General features: G+C 36.5%; 1 protein-coding gene across 38 annotated transcripts in view; it reads right to left on the bottom strand.

Moving 5' to 3' along the window:
* Positions 1 to 17,120, bottom strand: part of Dlg2 (discs large MAGUK scaffold protein 2) — a 2,046,311-nt gene that overhangs the window by 745,062 nt on the left and 1,284,129 nt on the right. For all 38 annotated transcript variants that reach the window (XM_087212053.1, XM_087212052.1, XM_087212046.1 and 35 more), the window contains one exon: positions 3,614 to 3,667. In XM_087212053.1, the coding sequence (XP_087068179.1) occupies positions 3,614 to 3,667 (54 nt within the window). The remainder of the gene's footprint in view (positions 1 to 3,613; positions 3,668 to 17,120) is intronic.

The raw sequence follows: 17,120 nt of genomic DNA on the forward strand, positions 1-17,120 counted from the left end.
AAGGGAAAAAGTATGTTGAGAGAGTATAGCATCTCAGTTGGCCACAGAATCTCATAAGGGTAACATGTTACCCATTTAATTAAGTCAACCTTCAGGGAGCTACTCTAGGTCACAAGCAGGCTTTACTCACTTTGAACTATCTATCTATGTCTCTGTCTCTGTCTCTGTCTCTGTCCCTCCTTCCCTCCCTGTCCCTGTCCCTCTCCCCCTCCCCCTGCTCTCTGTGTCTATCTTTGTCTGTCTGTCTCTCTCTCTTCAAGTGAGACTGGAGATTATAGAAGACTTATGTTTTTGCACAATAGGTAAGATTGTGCCATATGCAAGTCCTATGCATATCTCAAATATGACATTAAGTAACACTGAGTTTATTTGAGGCATTCATATACAACCTTATTGATGCTTTAACTAATGGCAGGGCTCTAATGTCCCTTAACTTACTTTCTTAAAAAAAGTAGAAATTACTTTAAATATCTTTTGTATCCTTATTCGACATTTACATAAAAATCCCCTTGGCCCTGGAAATTTCCTTTAGTTTTTGCTTTCTGCCTGTGTGCCAAGGAGCTGTTTTCATAAGAAGCATTTATATCTAAAACAAAAATTGCTAATCAGCAAAATTAGTACACTTACTTGTAATAACATCATATTTGAGAAGAACTTTCATATATAAATTACAATCTGTCATTCAGGTAATACTTTTTGGGAAGGAAATGTTCTTATGCAGCATGACTAAAATGCTCTGGGGAACTCTGAAATCATTTTTTCATTAAATAGAGCTGAAATTATGTGAACAAGTAGAACATGAGAAAGAGGAAAACAAAGTATAGAACACTGGGGAATGAGAAAGTAGAAAATAGACTGCAAAAGGAACAGTGATTGGTTCAAGGTTACCCAGTGAGTCAGTGAAAAATGGGAGAGCTGGGGCGATGATAGGAACAAAAGCATATCCACATTAATGGCTGTATGCTAAATGTCCTGATCCCAATGGCTACTGCATTTCATGTATTCTATATGAAAAGATATTTATACATACAGTACTTGCAAGAGTTTAGCATGTGTTTCTTTATAAATCCTTATTTTAAAAATAAGTACAAAAATTGCTATCAACCAGAAGTTGAAGTCTGATTTCATATACAATACACATTTGATTTGCATAACAACTTTTGAGGTAGGTATGATAGTTTCTGTCTTATACGTTAATATAGGTTCAGAAAGACCAAATGAACTGCTTAAGACCACACTGCAAAAAAATCGGAAAGTCTTCACCACACCAAGCTGTTCAGTACATTTCTTTAAAGATAGGTAAAAAGAGGGCTGCATTAAGTATAAAAAGTTGAAGATTAAATAAAAAGCTTTAAAGAATCAAAGTTAGGTACAAAGTTGATAATTAGGAGAACGGGAGCAATTTGACTATAGTAACTTGTTACTGTGGGACTGGTTTTACTAATTAGCTCAGATACCACATGCCTGTTCAAAATCCTTAGATCCTACTGATAAGCAATATTTACATGGGAGAATCTGACAGTTAAATCAGAAGAACCCTAACAGAGCTTTAAAATAGTGCAGATATAGTACAACAAAGTGGTCTTGCTTGCAAACTCAAGCTTCTGTGGTCTATGTCTTCTGTAAAGCACTGCTCATTTTGTAAATGGTACAAAAAAGAGATTCACTTGGAACATAGAATTCCTTAATGTATTCTGTACATAAGTCCCTCTCCCAAGGGTATTAAAGCCTCTGTGACAAGTTGTCTTCCACCTAAATAAATCTATATGTAGTAGAGTAGTAAGAGAGTAAACTTTGTTCTCTGAGAGGTAGAAAATAAGTTAGAGAGGAAAAAAATGTAAGTAGCAGTATAATAGGACTTAAGTAAGTCCTTAAACTCTATAGCCAAGATATCTGGATTTACTCCTGGCTTACATCTTATAGGGAGTCCTTGAGAAAGTTATTTAACATCTTTAAGATTCAGTTTTTCCATTTGCAAAATAGATAAATAATATCTACCTCATAGAATTGTCATGAAGATTATATGAGTTAACATGCATTAAGGGCTCAAAGCAATAGTAGGCATACAGTAATTCCAATGTAAATGTTTGATAAGCAAAAGAAAGTAGGAAGAGTGACAGAATAAGAAGACCCTAGCTGTGTTTAATACATTGCTTTGTTTCCTTCTACAGACCCCTTCATTTCCACGGCTGAGGCTACTTGCTTCCTACCAGTAAGCTTAACCCCATTTCTGGTCTGGCTTCTAACCATTCTTGTTCAGATAGACTGAAGAAGCTCTACTTCAGTAATTCAGGTGATTCAGCATTAAGTCAAGCTTGCTATTATTCCTGTCCTGATCCTATGTCCTAGTTTTAATCACTTGTCCCTGTAATCAAGTCCCAACTTTGTACTCCAGTTCTAGCACTCTGTTCCCCTGTGGCTGAGTCCTGGCTTGTGCAGAATCTGCTCAGAACCTCCAGTTTATTTGAAGAAGACATTGCCTGCAAGGGGGTCTATGGACTAGGAATATGCTGTGTTTGAAGTGTTGAAAGGTGGCTGCCTACTTGTATAAAATTATGAACACATATTAAAATTCAAATTTCCTTGAAAATGGGATGATCTGGCAACACTGATCCCAAAGTAGCAGGTACTAACTTTAGAGGGTCATGTGCTTTTTATTCTCTACCGTTTCCACTCCTGGATCTGTGTCTGTGATTTCATTGGTGCCTACAGGACTTTGAGGTTGGAGTTTAAATATGAAAACATTTAACAAGCACTAATTTTGTGCCAGGTACTGTTTTAAGTGATTCGCATACTTTTCTCAATCAAAATACAGGACTCTGTTCTTGTCCATTATCTCTGCAGCCCTCCTTCACTATTTGTACCTGTCTGCATGGATCTGTGGCTATCTCATCTTTCCTGATCACTAACCTCCATCATCAGCCAGTGCCCATTCACATAGACTGGCAGAACCACTTACCCACATTGTGGCCCACTGCTACAATGGCCTTCCCTCCAAATCAGTCTCTGTCATCAAGAACTTTGGCCATTATGGTTTCATGACAGACTTCTAGGCTTCATTGGTCTGCCTGATCCTATAATCTCATGCTCCACACCTTCGTGTAATCATGCATTTCATTTTATATATAGGTAAACTTTATCCTTACAAAACTTTTCTTATAATTTTTGTTGGAAGCCAAACAAAACCCATCCAATATTTTTTGATCACTCATGTTCTAGGCTGTGGCAAAAAAATTGACTCGAGTGCTCCTTCAGTAAGAAACTCAAAGGAGTTTGTCCATGTCTGCTAGGAAAAGTTCAGTTACTTTCCAGCAAACAACTCAGCAAACTAAAATTATTTGAAAAGACTTATCTATGCTTTTTTTCCTCATTTTGGACTCCTATGCTTCACAAAACACAAATGAAAGGAGGAAATATTGGGCATATCTAAGCCAAGATTCAGGAAATATCAAAAGAAAATTCACAAAAGTAATTGTATATTTCATTTCATTCCATAAGATTATCTAGTTTGGTTCGAAGTGACTGTATATCAAAGTTAGATTATGTATTGAAATTCAGCTAATTAAGTTTTGCTACAGTTTTTAAAGAAAATCTTAATAAAAATGTTACTTACATAAGGAATTGTGTCCAAAGTATCTGTGTTGACAATTATAGGAGCAGGGCTGGCCTAAAAGAGAGAATTAAGAAAAAATTTAAATAACAAATAATCTACTCTAAAACAGATTCTGTTAATTTATTCAGCAAAGAACTAAACAACTACAGTATTTCATGAATTCCTTCATGGGCACTGTAGCAGCTGTTGAGGGGCTAAATCAAATGACTCAGGGTTTTCTCCACCTTCCCCCTCTTCAAATATTTGTTTGCTATATCACAACATAATGAAATAAAGTGAGTATTCATAGAATTTGCATTCACTTTCTCTTAAATTCCACACAACAGTGTAGGAGGTGAGGATTTATACTGTGAATGAGATTTAAGGATTTCTAATAAAATGGATGAGAGTTAAAATGTGTAACATTTCTTTACAAAATGAGATGGCTAAGGAAATTTTGATTTCACTCTCAAGGAAACAAACTTAAACCTTAACAATCTTATAGCTATTTTCTTTAAATTGCCTTTTGGAAGTATGCTGTATTCAATGCACTGAGCATTCACTTATTGATATCTTACCTATATGTTTACCTATTATGCATGTGTCATATCAGTTTTATTTTCCTTTTTTGTATCTATGATTATATACATTAAAAATTCTTAGATGGAAAATTAAAAATTAGTTCAGAGATGGCAGAAAGTCAAATTGGATATGCTAAACATTCCTTTTTAAAATTTTGTACAACTTGAAGCAATTGCTTTTAACATTGAGTAGAAATCTGTGTAAAACTGATATAGGAGTGCTACATGCCAAGTCATTAGAAAATAAGAGATTGCAATCTCTATTTGCATCACCAGTCTGGCTTCATGAATATTGAGTAGGCCGATCTTTATTTTCTAGTTTCTACAATTTTCACAGCACCTTTCCCTTCATCCCCCAAAGGATTTTTAATCTCCATCCCAAATTACAGATTTCATTTAGATAGAGGAAATACTCTCATCACGATTAATCGAGAGCTGTCCTGTGCAACAGTGTTTGGCAAGTGCTCAACTTCTGGGACATTTCATTAGCTGTGCCCTCTGGAATTAACAGAATTAACAGCCTTTTAATGTCAATCTGTGCCTATAGAATCCTAATCAAATGTTTTTCTTTATAAGGAAGTTCAGCAAGTCTTACAAAATTCCAAGTCTTAACACACAACACTGATGATAATAATGAACACAAACTTGATCTATGATTCCATATAGTGGGTCAACTAAGCATTCATGATATATTTATAGTCATCCCTTCTGGGCAAACTGGCACTTTGGAAAAAGTTCACATAACTGTATACATACACACACATATACACACACTCACACACAGAGAGAGATTATTGAGAGGCATTTGGTGTAAGGTTAAAGACATGGCATTTGGAATCAGAAGACCTGGGCTTAAAGTTGGTTCAGAAATTGCTTGATTGTATGATTTGGGGACTTTCTGGTGGTATGATTCTAGTGGGGCATGTCCTCTAAGCCTCTCTTGCCCACTTTCTTTTTCTACAGGATGGAAATAATAGTAACACTTTCTGAAAAGAATGAAGATCAAATGAAATATATTTGAATGTGCTTTATAAACTATATTTTAGAATTAATGTTAAATAATATTAGTAAGTATACTTAAAGATAGACTACTGTAAGGATAGATTGTTAGACCATTTGTGAGCAGTTATAATTCAGAGATTTCAGTGCTACAGTAGTGGCTACTCAAGAGGCCTCATTAGAATAGGTCAAAGTTAATAATAACAACTGTTACCATTTATTAAATATGTATAAGGATTTAAATAGAGTTCACTGAATCACCAGAAAACAGTGCTGACAAGGCATAAGATTATTTGGCATTAGTGGAACCATCTTTATGTTATTGATAAAAAAAAAGGGGGGGGGGAGGAGAATTGAAATTTGAATACTAATTGGCCTTAGAGACATCACAATTCACCTATTTCCCACTAAGTTGTTTTATGACCCCAGTATCTTGATGATAAAAGATTCCTTTGTAGAGCATAATAGGAGATCCAAATGAAGCAAAGGCAAAAGACACCTCAAGATATTGCAAGTTAGGGGCCAGGGATTTAGCTCAGTGGTTCCACCACCTGCATCGCAAGCTCAAGGACTCGAGTTTGATCCCCGGTACCAAAAAATAAAAAATAAAAAAAGATATTGCAAGTTAGATGTTCAAAAGGAATCTGGTGAAGTCTTAAGAGGTTTTTCTTGTGTTTCTAGTTAAATGATATCTCTCATCTAATTTATTTCAGTTCCTATTACTCATGAAAGTGATTTGTACTATCCTTGAATAAACTGAAAACCTTAAAGATCATATTCAATACTTGTATTTCCCCTATTTTTTAATACAGCTTTGATTAATAAATATGTATTGATCAGAGGCTTTAATTTAATTTTTATTTCTCGTCATGTAGATTATATTGTTATTGCAATAAACTTTATAAGTCCATTTCCAATGTAATATCCTTTAAAACTTCCGTTTATGCTATTTTCCATTTCCTACAGGTAAATTTGGTTTTTCCAGAAAGATTCTATATTTGAAAATTGATAGGAACCATGTACTTCTCCTTAGTACTTGAATATTCACACAGAACTCAATAAATACTTAGAAATTATTGACTAAATGTAGCTATGAAATATAAATGAAGATATAAAGGAAAGTAATTAAGTACTTGCCAACTTTGTAGAACATTTCTAAGATAATCCAAAATCTTCTATGTCATCAATACCTCTGAGTATCTTCTTAAGTATTCCATACCAAATTCTTTCTTTATCTTATCACTAATACATCATTAAATCCAGCTTTTATAAAACAATAATTATAATTTTAAAACTGAAGGACTTGAAGTCTGTGAATGTTGAATTACAGGTTGTGTATGATTTATGTTACATAGAAGCTCACTGCTCCTTTTCAGTGTTAAAAATATCCAAAAGCCACAGTTAATATTTACATTTCTAAACTTCAATAAAATGCATGAACAAACAGGATGTGGGGATTGTATATATGTACAGGATATGTACATTGGACATTGGCAATTCCTGGCAGTCACTAGCATGAGATGCCATGGTGGGCTCTTATGAAAAACATGCTGCGCTGTTAGACCAGCAGCTCTGAAAATCCCCCCATTGCTCTGCAGCGAGATCCTCACGGCCCTCCACAGACTATTTTTACAGAAGGTTATTGGACTATTTTAGGCACTCAGTGGCACATATATCAGCAGAGAATAAAACTCCAAAGTGCCAGCAACTTGGTATAGCAGAATTATAAGCATGAACCAGGAGTGTACTCCTCAGAGCAGTTGGTAGTCCAGATCTTCTCTTAGTTTAGCCTTGCTCCAGTTTCTTTTTTTACTTTTGCAGCCATGAATGATCACTTCTAGTTTGATATGGTTTGGTTTCTGAGTTTTATGAACCAATTCCCTGGTTACTTCGATGGTTTCCTCCAAGTTTTTCTCCACACTGCACACTGACCTGGAAGACTTGCCCTCTCTCTTCAGAGTAGCTAAACTTTTAATTGAATGCCTAAATCAAACTGGTGACTCGGCAGATTCCAGGCTCCCTTTTCACTAAGCTTATTTCCATTCACTGGAAAGAAACTTATAACAAATCTGAAAAAACAAATCTCCTTTTAATCAGAAGCTTCAAGACTAGTCTTTATGTTGAGCAAATCTGAGCAGGCATTTTTGAAACTATAAAGGATTAAGAAAAGCAGTCTTTCTTGGGTGACCCAAACAATAAAGGCAAGTGGTTTTTCTGTTATATTACATTCTTTTCCATGTGGAAAAGCCAGTTTACAGCAAAAGAGAAGAAATATGCTAACCACAGAATCTCAAAACACAAGAATAGAGGATACTGATAAAATTTAAATTACTGTATTAGATAAAGTTATTCATTAATTCTATCCATTTTTCTGTTTTTAAGTATCATGGGATACTCAAAGAATCTTATATTATATCAGCAACTTTGATAATGAAATAAAAGGTAAACTTCTATTACTTTTCACCAAGAGAATCTGAGAAAAATTTGTACATAATGAAGGCACATTTTCAAAAGAATTTATTTTTGCTACTCATTGATATTGGTCATTTCTTGATGTTTTTTAAGTGCCAGATCTAGAAAATACCTCTGACATGAGAAAGCAGCTGCTTGCCAGGCCAACTACAGGGAAGAAGCAAGGTACTGGCAGGGAAGGACACTGGCTGGGCAGCCAAGGGACCTTGACTGTCTGGGAAGCTGACATCTAGAGGTTCAGGCTAATCAGTGGGAAGGTCAAAAGACAGTCCTTGTCTGCAACTAAACTTTGAAGAAACAATACAGAAAAGAGAAAAATCAACTAGTTCAGCTAAATATTGCAGTAACCTATGAATAGTAAAGTTTATAGAGTTAAGGATTGTGCCAGGATTTCATCAGACCTAGAGAATGCAAGTAGAAGATAGGTAGCTGTCAGTAGTTCAGGTCAAATAAGAAGCAAAATATGGCAAGAAGAGTATATAAGGTGTTTTGGGGGCCTGGTACCTCTAGCTTACCATCTCAGCCTTACTGGGCAAGACTCCAGAGTGGCCAAGATTTTTTGTCCACTTTCAGGGACACAGGCCCTATAAACAACTTTTGTGTATGTCATGGCATAATGATTTAAAACAAAATGGAAGCCACTGAATGTCTTAAAGTTAGTCCATTGTTTGTGTATGCCACTTCACAGTGAGAGCTAGAGATCCCAGAACCCCAAGGTAAATTTGGTATAAACTGGCAGTTCTAAGATGCCTTACAGACTGTTTGCTTCTTCACTCATACAGAAAGCAGTCACCAGTGTGAACGCCAATCAGACCACATCCTAATCTCACCACAGAGGATAGGCGGGTTACCCCTACATATTCTGTCAGGTCTGAAGTAGACATGATGAGTAAGTAGTACTGAGTTGGTTATGTCAAATGTCAAACTCACAATAACTATATTTTGTGTTAACTTTTTCCTCATCCCTTACTGGTGTATTCTGGAAATAAAAATGTGGCATCCTTAAGAAGAGGGATTTTTCCTCCATTTCTTGAATTGCACTCTCATTCTCTGTTGGTATGAAAACCTTCTCTTCCCTCTCTTTCTTTCCCACAATCTGCTGGACTAGAACCCAGGTTCCTAGTTGTTAGTAGGATCCTATCCTATTTGATAGATTTGTTAAGAACCTATAATTACCACTACTTTAAGGCTGTTGAAACCATGACCTAACTATTACATAGATCATCTACTACATTAATACTGGGATAGATAATAAGAGGAGGCCCACTGGTAGGACTTACTTTATATAAATTAATTATTTAATCTTCCAACAAGCCTATGAAACAAAAACTACAACTATCAATCTATAGGTGAGGAAGGAAGGATTAAAAAACTTTGCTAAAATCAGATAGCTTGTAAATAGAACATCTTTAAACTCAAGTGGTCTAGCCATGTACTTGTGCCCCACTGCTGCTTGGACTGAAGCCAAACCTTACCACAACTCTTTGGGTCCTACTTTTTACTGCTGGGCAACAAGGTCCAAAAGCCAGATTTGTTCCAAGCACTGTGATTCTGGCTGGTCCAAGAACCTCTTGTCCTTTCTGAGGAGTCCCAGTCATGGAGACCCTGGTACCTGCTGTGAGTTGGCTCACAGGAGGCAGGGCCTGAGAAAAGCTAAAGGCATAGGCACAACCAGGCTGGTTGACTCAGGAATCCTTTGAAAAAATTGTTTAGTCAACTACTGATTAAATACATATTGATGGTTTTGTGAGAGAAAAGAAGAACAACAGACATGTAGCATGTTGCTTTTTTTCCCTTGTTTATTTTGAGTAGAGTACTTGCCTTGGGCCACATATAAATCATGTAATATAGTTACTGTATGTAAGTACTAAAACTTTTTATTCTTTATTATAGCATTTAAAAGAACAAGAGCAAAAGATGGCAGGCTGCAGGTTGGCATGTCGGCAGGAATTTTTTAAAGCTGGGTTCTTAGGGAACATTTAATTCCACCCTTTCATTTTACAAATATAAAAATGAAGACAGAGAAAAAGAGTGGCATGCCCCAGATTTCACAATTACTTAGTGTCAATCTGAGGAGAGGATAATAACGGAAAGAAAAACAATAATAAAGTACTAAGCCTATGTTGAGTGATTATGATGTTCCAAGGACTGCAATAAATACTTTAAAAGACTTCAGTGCATTTAACTCCTACAATTTCCTAAAGAAAACACTATTTCTCCCTTTTAAAAGAAAGAAGGAAAGATAGGAAAGAAAGAGAAGTCCAGCATGGTGGTACATGCCTTTAATCCCAGCACTGGGGAGGCTGAGGCAGGACAATTGCTGAATGTTCAAGGCCAGCATGGTACATAGTGATTTCAAGGCCAGCCTGAACTCCATAGACAGACCCTGCCTATAAATAAATAAAGGAAAGGGTAGGGATTTAGCTCAGTGATTCCACTGCCTGCCTCACAGATGCAGGGTCCCGAGTTTGATCCCTGGTAAGAAAAAAATAAATAAATAAAGGAAAAAATGAATGAATGAATGAATGAATGGGAAAGGAAGGGAAGGAAAGTGACAGGAAGGAAGGATGCATAAATTAACTGAGTCACTTCCCTCAGAAATCTAAGAAGTACCCACAGCCAGTTTTTATTCCAGCCCATGATAGTATCTTTATCATCTCCTGATTTCATTGTGTGACATTTTTCAGGTAACCAGATTGAATCTGCAGGGTTTTTTTTTTGTTTTTTGTTTTGTTTTGGTTTTGGCCTGGAAAGTTACGAGTTTCTCTTTCACAGTCTGAAGAGAATTTTCTCATTGTACTGACTCAGATTCAATTCCCCAATTCTCATATGGTTTCTAGGTCCCTTAATCTCTTGAAAACCCCCACTTAAAAATGGGACAATTCTATTTTCTAGTTAACCTATTTCCTCAAGAAGTTAGGTGGAGAAAAATGCATGTGAAGCAAAAGAGAGTTTATAAATGTAAGGTTATCTTTTGTTACCATGCTTGCCTTTTGTTTTTAAAATTTTTCTTTTTTACATGCCCCATCTTCACACGACCAACTAGGTGAGTGCAGTTCAATCCAGTCCACCCACAAGTCATTAGTATTAATTTTAGCTCATCACCTGGTTTGCCTTTAACCCTCAGTGATACAGCACAGACAAGGACATTGAGGCAAGAATGTGACTGAGGGAAATGCATGAATGCCTGAGGGCTTAGCAAAGGAGCCTTAATTTCAGGGTCATGGCTGCGGCAGAATTTCTCAAAGGAGCCACATTTGAAGAAACTAAAATTTTGGTTGTTCTTCCTCACATTAATAAAATCCACAAGAAGTTACCTACCTAGCTTACCACTAGCCTCACTGTGAACATAGGAAGAAGGAAAGGCAGATTCATGTTTTGATGTGAACTCAATTCAACTGTGCTTACCCAAAGTTTAACAGTATTGTCTTATTAACAGTATTGCCTTCAATTTCTTAAAACAGTATTATCTTCAATTTACACCTAGGCAAATTGATGATAAGTAAGTTGCCTAAGGTCTAGCTGGTAATAGCAGGACTAAGATTCAAACCTGTCAAGTCTGGCTCCAAAGTAAGTAACTCTTAACCACTGCACAACATTTGCTTCTGTCCCCTATTAAGACATGACAAGTATCCAGAAGTCTGTTCTAGTCAACACAGAATCTCTTACTGTTCCCTGAAAACCTTTCATTAGTATTTCAATCCTTTGGATTATAGTGTTTCCATAAGTGTTCAGTCTTCCTTTAAAATACAAAATATTATAATATTTTTTGGCAGAAAAAGAATGATTTTCTGAGGAACTATGGTTAGGATGAGTTTGTCCTCTTTTTGACCTAGGGCAGAAAACATGGGACAGCCTGGAGACTGAGGCCCAGAAAGAAGAGACCTGGGAACCAAAGAGAATTTTCTTTGTAACTTTTCTCTAACATCCATCACGCTTGCATCAAGAGGCAGAAATAACTGCTATGAATACTCTTCAGACCTCCATCCTACACCCTCCTACATCCCTCCCCGAACTTAGCATGTAAAGCTAAACAAATGACTCGCCAAAACCAGTCTGCAGATCAACACTTAAACCAAAATTGATAATTATACCAAATCCCAATTCCATGCTTTATGATTTATAAAGTATGTTCATATACATTAGATCATTGAATTCTCACATGAAAAGGAAGGGAACTAATACTGACTGACCAAGTACCCACTGTGTAAGATTTGTACTCATGCTTTACTATTTATTCCTTATAGAACCTCAGAGGGATTGGTAGAATTTTTCCTTGTCTACAGATAAGAAAACAAAGGCTCAGTGACTCAGGGAATTTATTAAAGTGGGACATCTAGAAGGAAGCAAAGCTTGCATTCAAATCCAGGTCTTCTGACTTTTAAACTCTTTGCTTTTCACCACTGAGCCACGATGACTCAAATCCCACAAGCCCACATTGAGCTCTTACAAATGTAACTGCCTTATTTATGCAAATGTTCTCAGAAGATCCCACCAAAAAATGGATCCATTAGCTCCAATCTCAGATGTGGTTCACTCAACGTACCCCATGCCCCAATAACCATACCCACTTAATTCACTGATTCACTCCATGTGGTGCTATTCCTGGAAAGAACCATGTGGATGCCATCTGCTTCTTGTCGCTAAGCTACCAAAGAGCAGTAATCTTAGCAGTTATATTGTCTACACTTAGGAACAAGAATTCTAAGTAAACTGTCAATAATCTGGTTCTTTAGGCTAAGATAGGGCCTGCTTATTCTGTGGCTCATTAATCAGGGCCTTTCACTCTATGAATGATCAACAAATGATTGCTTTCCTTTTCTTCCATCTGGCCAGGATTCTTACTATTCTGAGGACACAATTTGTTCATGCCTACTACAATTTCTTTGCTTTTTTAAACTTTATTTTATATTAGTACATATTTCTTCTTTATTCCACACCTTGAGTCAGTCATGCCCTCCATTCTTATCAGCCTAACTCAATTCTTTCCATCCTAAAAGGGCCATCTAATGTCCTAAAACTTCCTCACTCATCACTCTAGGACTCAACCTGTCCATCCCATCACCCCTCAAGTTTTTTTTTTTTTTGGTACCGGGGTATCGAACTCGGGTACTTGCGCTGGGCAACAGGCGGCAAAACCACTGAGCTAAATTCCCAGCCCCTACCCTTTAAGTTTTAAAGCACTTATTATTTGTACTTTATCCCTTTGCATTGAATTATAAATTTTAAAGGAAAGAAGTTCTGTGAAACCACCAAGACCTGACATTCCTAATGAACGTCTCTTTCTGTTCTTATAGGTGTTGACAGCTAATTGGTTCATGTGTGATATTCGTATCTCCATGGTGAAACTGTAATTGTTTTAAGGGTAGGGTTCTGTTCTTACTTCAGTTCTTTACTAGTCATCCATGTGTACACTCTTAACAATGCTTGGCGAACAGAATACACACAAAACATTGTTAATTGATTTTGAGACCCATGGAACTTAAACCACAGCAATGGGAGATAAAATGAGTAACCTTTGAGATGACGGAATTGGTGAAATAGGTAGAAAAGGACAATGGCATGCTTCCTTCTGGTGACCAGCTCTTGCACAATACTGCCATGTGTGGAAGTCTGGAACTTACCTTGCACTACAAATGATGCTATTCTCAACTATGGAATGTAAGTTAAGGGTAATTATATGCCAACTATAAGTAGGTACTTAATGCTCACTCTTTTCTAGTCCTCATTACAATCCAGTAAAATACATACTCTAACTATGGTCATTTTCTAAATAAGGAAAGTAAGGCATGGACCAGTAACATAGTTTGTCCAAGGCCACTAGACTAATAAGTAGTGGAACTTAAGTTTACTAATCTTGACTCCAAATCCATATTCGTTTTTCATTATCACTCTCTGTGGAATAAGGGAGGCAGCTTCTGGAAGTATTATCTACCCTAAGTTACTATCCCACAATATCTCAGAAAAGGTTGCTATGTAGAGGAAGCATGGAATTAGGAGAAAGCTAAGGACTCACAGATCACGAAAAAAGCAAAAGGACATCTCCAACATGTTTTAAACTTTCCAGATGAATGTGAAGATAGATATCCAAAGACTCAGCCAAAACTAGACTTTCATTTGAAGTCTCGTGTTGTATCTTGAAAAATAAATCCAATTTTTATTTCTTAATCATATATTTTTGTCACAAAATAATGCTTCAAATCATTTACAATGGAGTCAGGCTGACTTCCCAGGAAGTTCCTACTTGTCAAAACCTAGGCACCCTATCTCTCTGGAAGTAATCTACTCCAGTCAAGGAATTATGTTCCTGAGACAAAGATGGCTGGACTATGAGGAGTTCTCAGTTTTGGACCTGGCAAATATAGTAACTGAGAAGAAAGGTAATTAATTGAACTTCCCCATTCATTTCTATATTTGAGGAATAAAAAATGAGACAGATGGCCTGTAAGAGTCCATACATCATCAGGGATCTGATTTCATTCATTGTAAATTTTAATTTGCTGGGAAATAGTGAGAGAAAAAGCATGGATACTCTACATCTCTTCCTTCAGGGACACGATTGTCTCCCCTTTTACCACTTAGAAAGAAGAGTTAATGTTAAGAATGGCATAGCAAAAGACAAAGGTTATTAAATTAAATAAAGATCAATGACATAGATGAATTTCTTTTGAATTGTCTAAAGAATGGGGTCTTGTATGCTTTAGACAAAGCACCTAAGAAATCTATTTATGACCCATTTGGTCTATGTTCAAGGTCTGTATTTTTCCTTAAAAAGCAGTTACCTTTCTGGCCTTGAGATCATCTTATCAGGAAAAAAGTTCTATATTAAAGAGTCAAGAAGATTTGAAATAAAACAGAATTACCACTGAACTCTTGCTTCCATCCTTGCTTTTCTCCATGTTTTGTAAGTCTTAACTCTAGAAATAATTTTCCCTCTGCCTTCATATTTTCCCTAAGTATAATTTGACACTAAATCACACACTAAAGTTTGAACAGCCATGAAGAATGACTCAAAATATCTCATATCTAGAATACTTCTTGTGTGAGGGGAAATGTCAAGAGAGATGTAGAAGAATTATGAGTTCATTTACTGTGTCTGATCGTGACTGATCACGTGCTTATGGCTGGTGGAGGGTCAGTAAGATGTTCTAAGACTTGCCTCTGAAAGATGGCACTTTGTTAGGATTGCAAATGGATCAGGATGGATGACATTTTGGTTCTATTTTCCTTGCTTAAAATTCTTATAATGTCTAGAAATCTATCATTCTCCACTTCTCTATTTTTCTTTAAAATTAGTGTTCTATTTGAGATCACTTTCAATGAAGAAAAAGATGAGGAAAGAACAGATAAAAGGGAAAAGTGAATGAAGTCTAGAAAAACAGAGCTTTACTAAAGATGGCTGGCATTTTCTGGCACCAAGGAATAGATTCTGCAGATGTGTTTGTATATTGTCATCAAATAGGCAATGAACTCTTTGTTCCAGGAGCCTACAAATCTCTGGGTCTGAAATGCCAACCAGTTCCTAGCCCCACAGCTGCTTTTGCTTCACAGAGCGCCAGTGAATATCCCATTCTTAGTTTCTCCATTTTCAGGTGCTTTTCTTCCTCTCAGTTATTATGAAAAATAAAGGTCCTACTTGTTTAATTTCCTTCCCCCCTTTAAGCCCTGGCATAGTGCTACTGCAGTGTTTTTCAGGGTAAAGATCAAAGAATATTATCTGTTATTGCACACTAGAGAAGACAGGGATACAGCAAGAGGGGAGAATGAAAGGAAAAGAAAGAAGGTAGAAAGGAGGTTATTTTCTGGTCCAGAGGGATTCTAGTGTTGTTAGGGGGCATGGTGATTTCCAACCTGAGGTTCTCTCCACTGTACTTTGAGACTGCTTTTGCTATTGGAATTGCAACTTCACATACACTGAAAACATCATTTGTTTTACATCATATTTTCCCCAACAAATTGAGAAGGAGAACATAACTTCTCTATGAATATGATACATGTAAATTCACATCTCATGACCCCTCCCCTTCCTTCTTTCCTTCCTTCCTTCCTTCCTTCCTTCCTTCCTTCCTTCCTTCCTTCCTTCCTTCCCTCCCTCCCTCCCTCCCTCCCTCCTCCTCTCTCTCTCTTTCTCTCTCTTTCTTTTTTTGGTACCGGGGATTGAACTCTGGTCTTGAGATTGCGCAGCAGGCAGCAAAACCACTGAGCTAACTCCCTGGCCTGACCCCTCCTTTCTTACTGTAACTCAGCAGGAACTCTCTTACCTTATGCTTTCATGTTAGAATGAGACACCTCCAATTCTTATACTTAGAGTTAGCAGAGGAACCATCTAGGGCTGGTATGGCCTTGTGAAACTTGGTCACTTAACCTTTAAATTACTTCTGAGGTTATATCCAGCTATGAGGATTGTGTGATTTCTAATCTTAATACTAGTTTAATTTTGAATATCATAAAAATAATAATAAAAAGTTTAGGATTTTAATAGTCTGGCCAACATTTAAGGTTTCTTTCTCCATACTTGCATGATAAACTTAGGTGATTCATTTAACATATTTGAAAATTTCTGTTTATAGGTAAATGGATATTATAAATTATTATTTAGTCATTTATGCTTCAAGAAGCAAATGATAGCATCTATGAACACACTATGAAATTTGTAAAAGTATACATTTAGAATATTCCAAAATTAGCAGGTTTGGGGTGTAGCTCAATGGAAGGGTGCATGTTCTCGCATCCTGGCATGCAGGAAACCCTGGGTTTCATCTCCAGCACCACTCAGACACCACACACACACATACACATACACACACACAGCATCTTAGGTCACTAGTGAAACACAAATCAAAACAACACTGAGATTTCATCCTACTCTAGAAAGAAGAGTTGTTATCAAGAATTCAGAAAACAATAGTTACGGGGAAAAGGGGAACTCTTCTATATCATTGGTGGGGATGTAAACTAGTACAACCACTATGGAAATCAGTATGAAGATTTCTTCAAAAATTAAAACTAGAGATTCCACTTGACCCAGTTATAGATTTTCTAGTTATCTTTCTGCCAGAGTTAAAGTCGTATTACATGTATATAGCAGCACAATTCATAATAACTAAATCTTGAAAGCAACATATATGCCCATCAACAGATAAATGGAGAGAGAAAATGTGAGATCAGTCATAAAGAAGGATAAATTTAAGTAAATTGTAGGAAAATGGATTTATCTTGAGATCATAAGGCTACACGAAATAAATCAGACACAGAAGGTTAAATATCACATGGTTTCTCTTACATGAGGAATCCAAAACATAAATAATTTAAAGAGAAAAATAAAAGAAAAATGGGAAACAGGGTGTTAGACTTTGTGGAGATGGAAAGGTAATCTAGAGATGGGGGAGATGGGAGGGCAAGGAGGGGAAGGAGAAGTAAAAATGATTAAGATATGATACATATATGTACTAATTCTTCCAAGATGAATGTAATTA

This window comes from Heterocephalus glaber, unplaced genomic scaffold (genome assembly GCF_053883595.1).
Source record: "Heterocephalus glaber isolate CG9 unplaced genomic scaffold, H.glaber_assembly_v1.0 deba00001429, whole genome shotgun sequence".
Classification (NCBI taxonomy): domain Eukaryota; kingdom Metazoa; phylum Chordata; class Mammalia; order Rodentia; family Bathyergidae; genus Heterocephalus; species Heterocephalus glaber.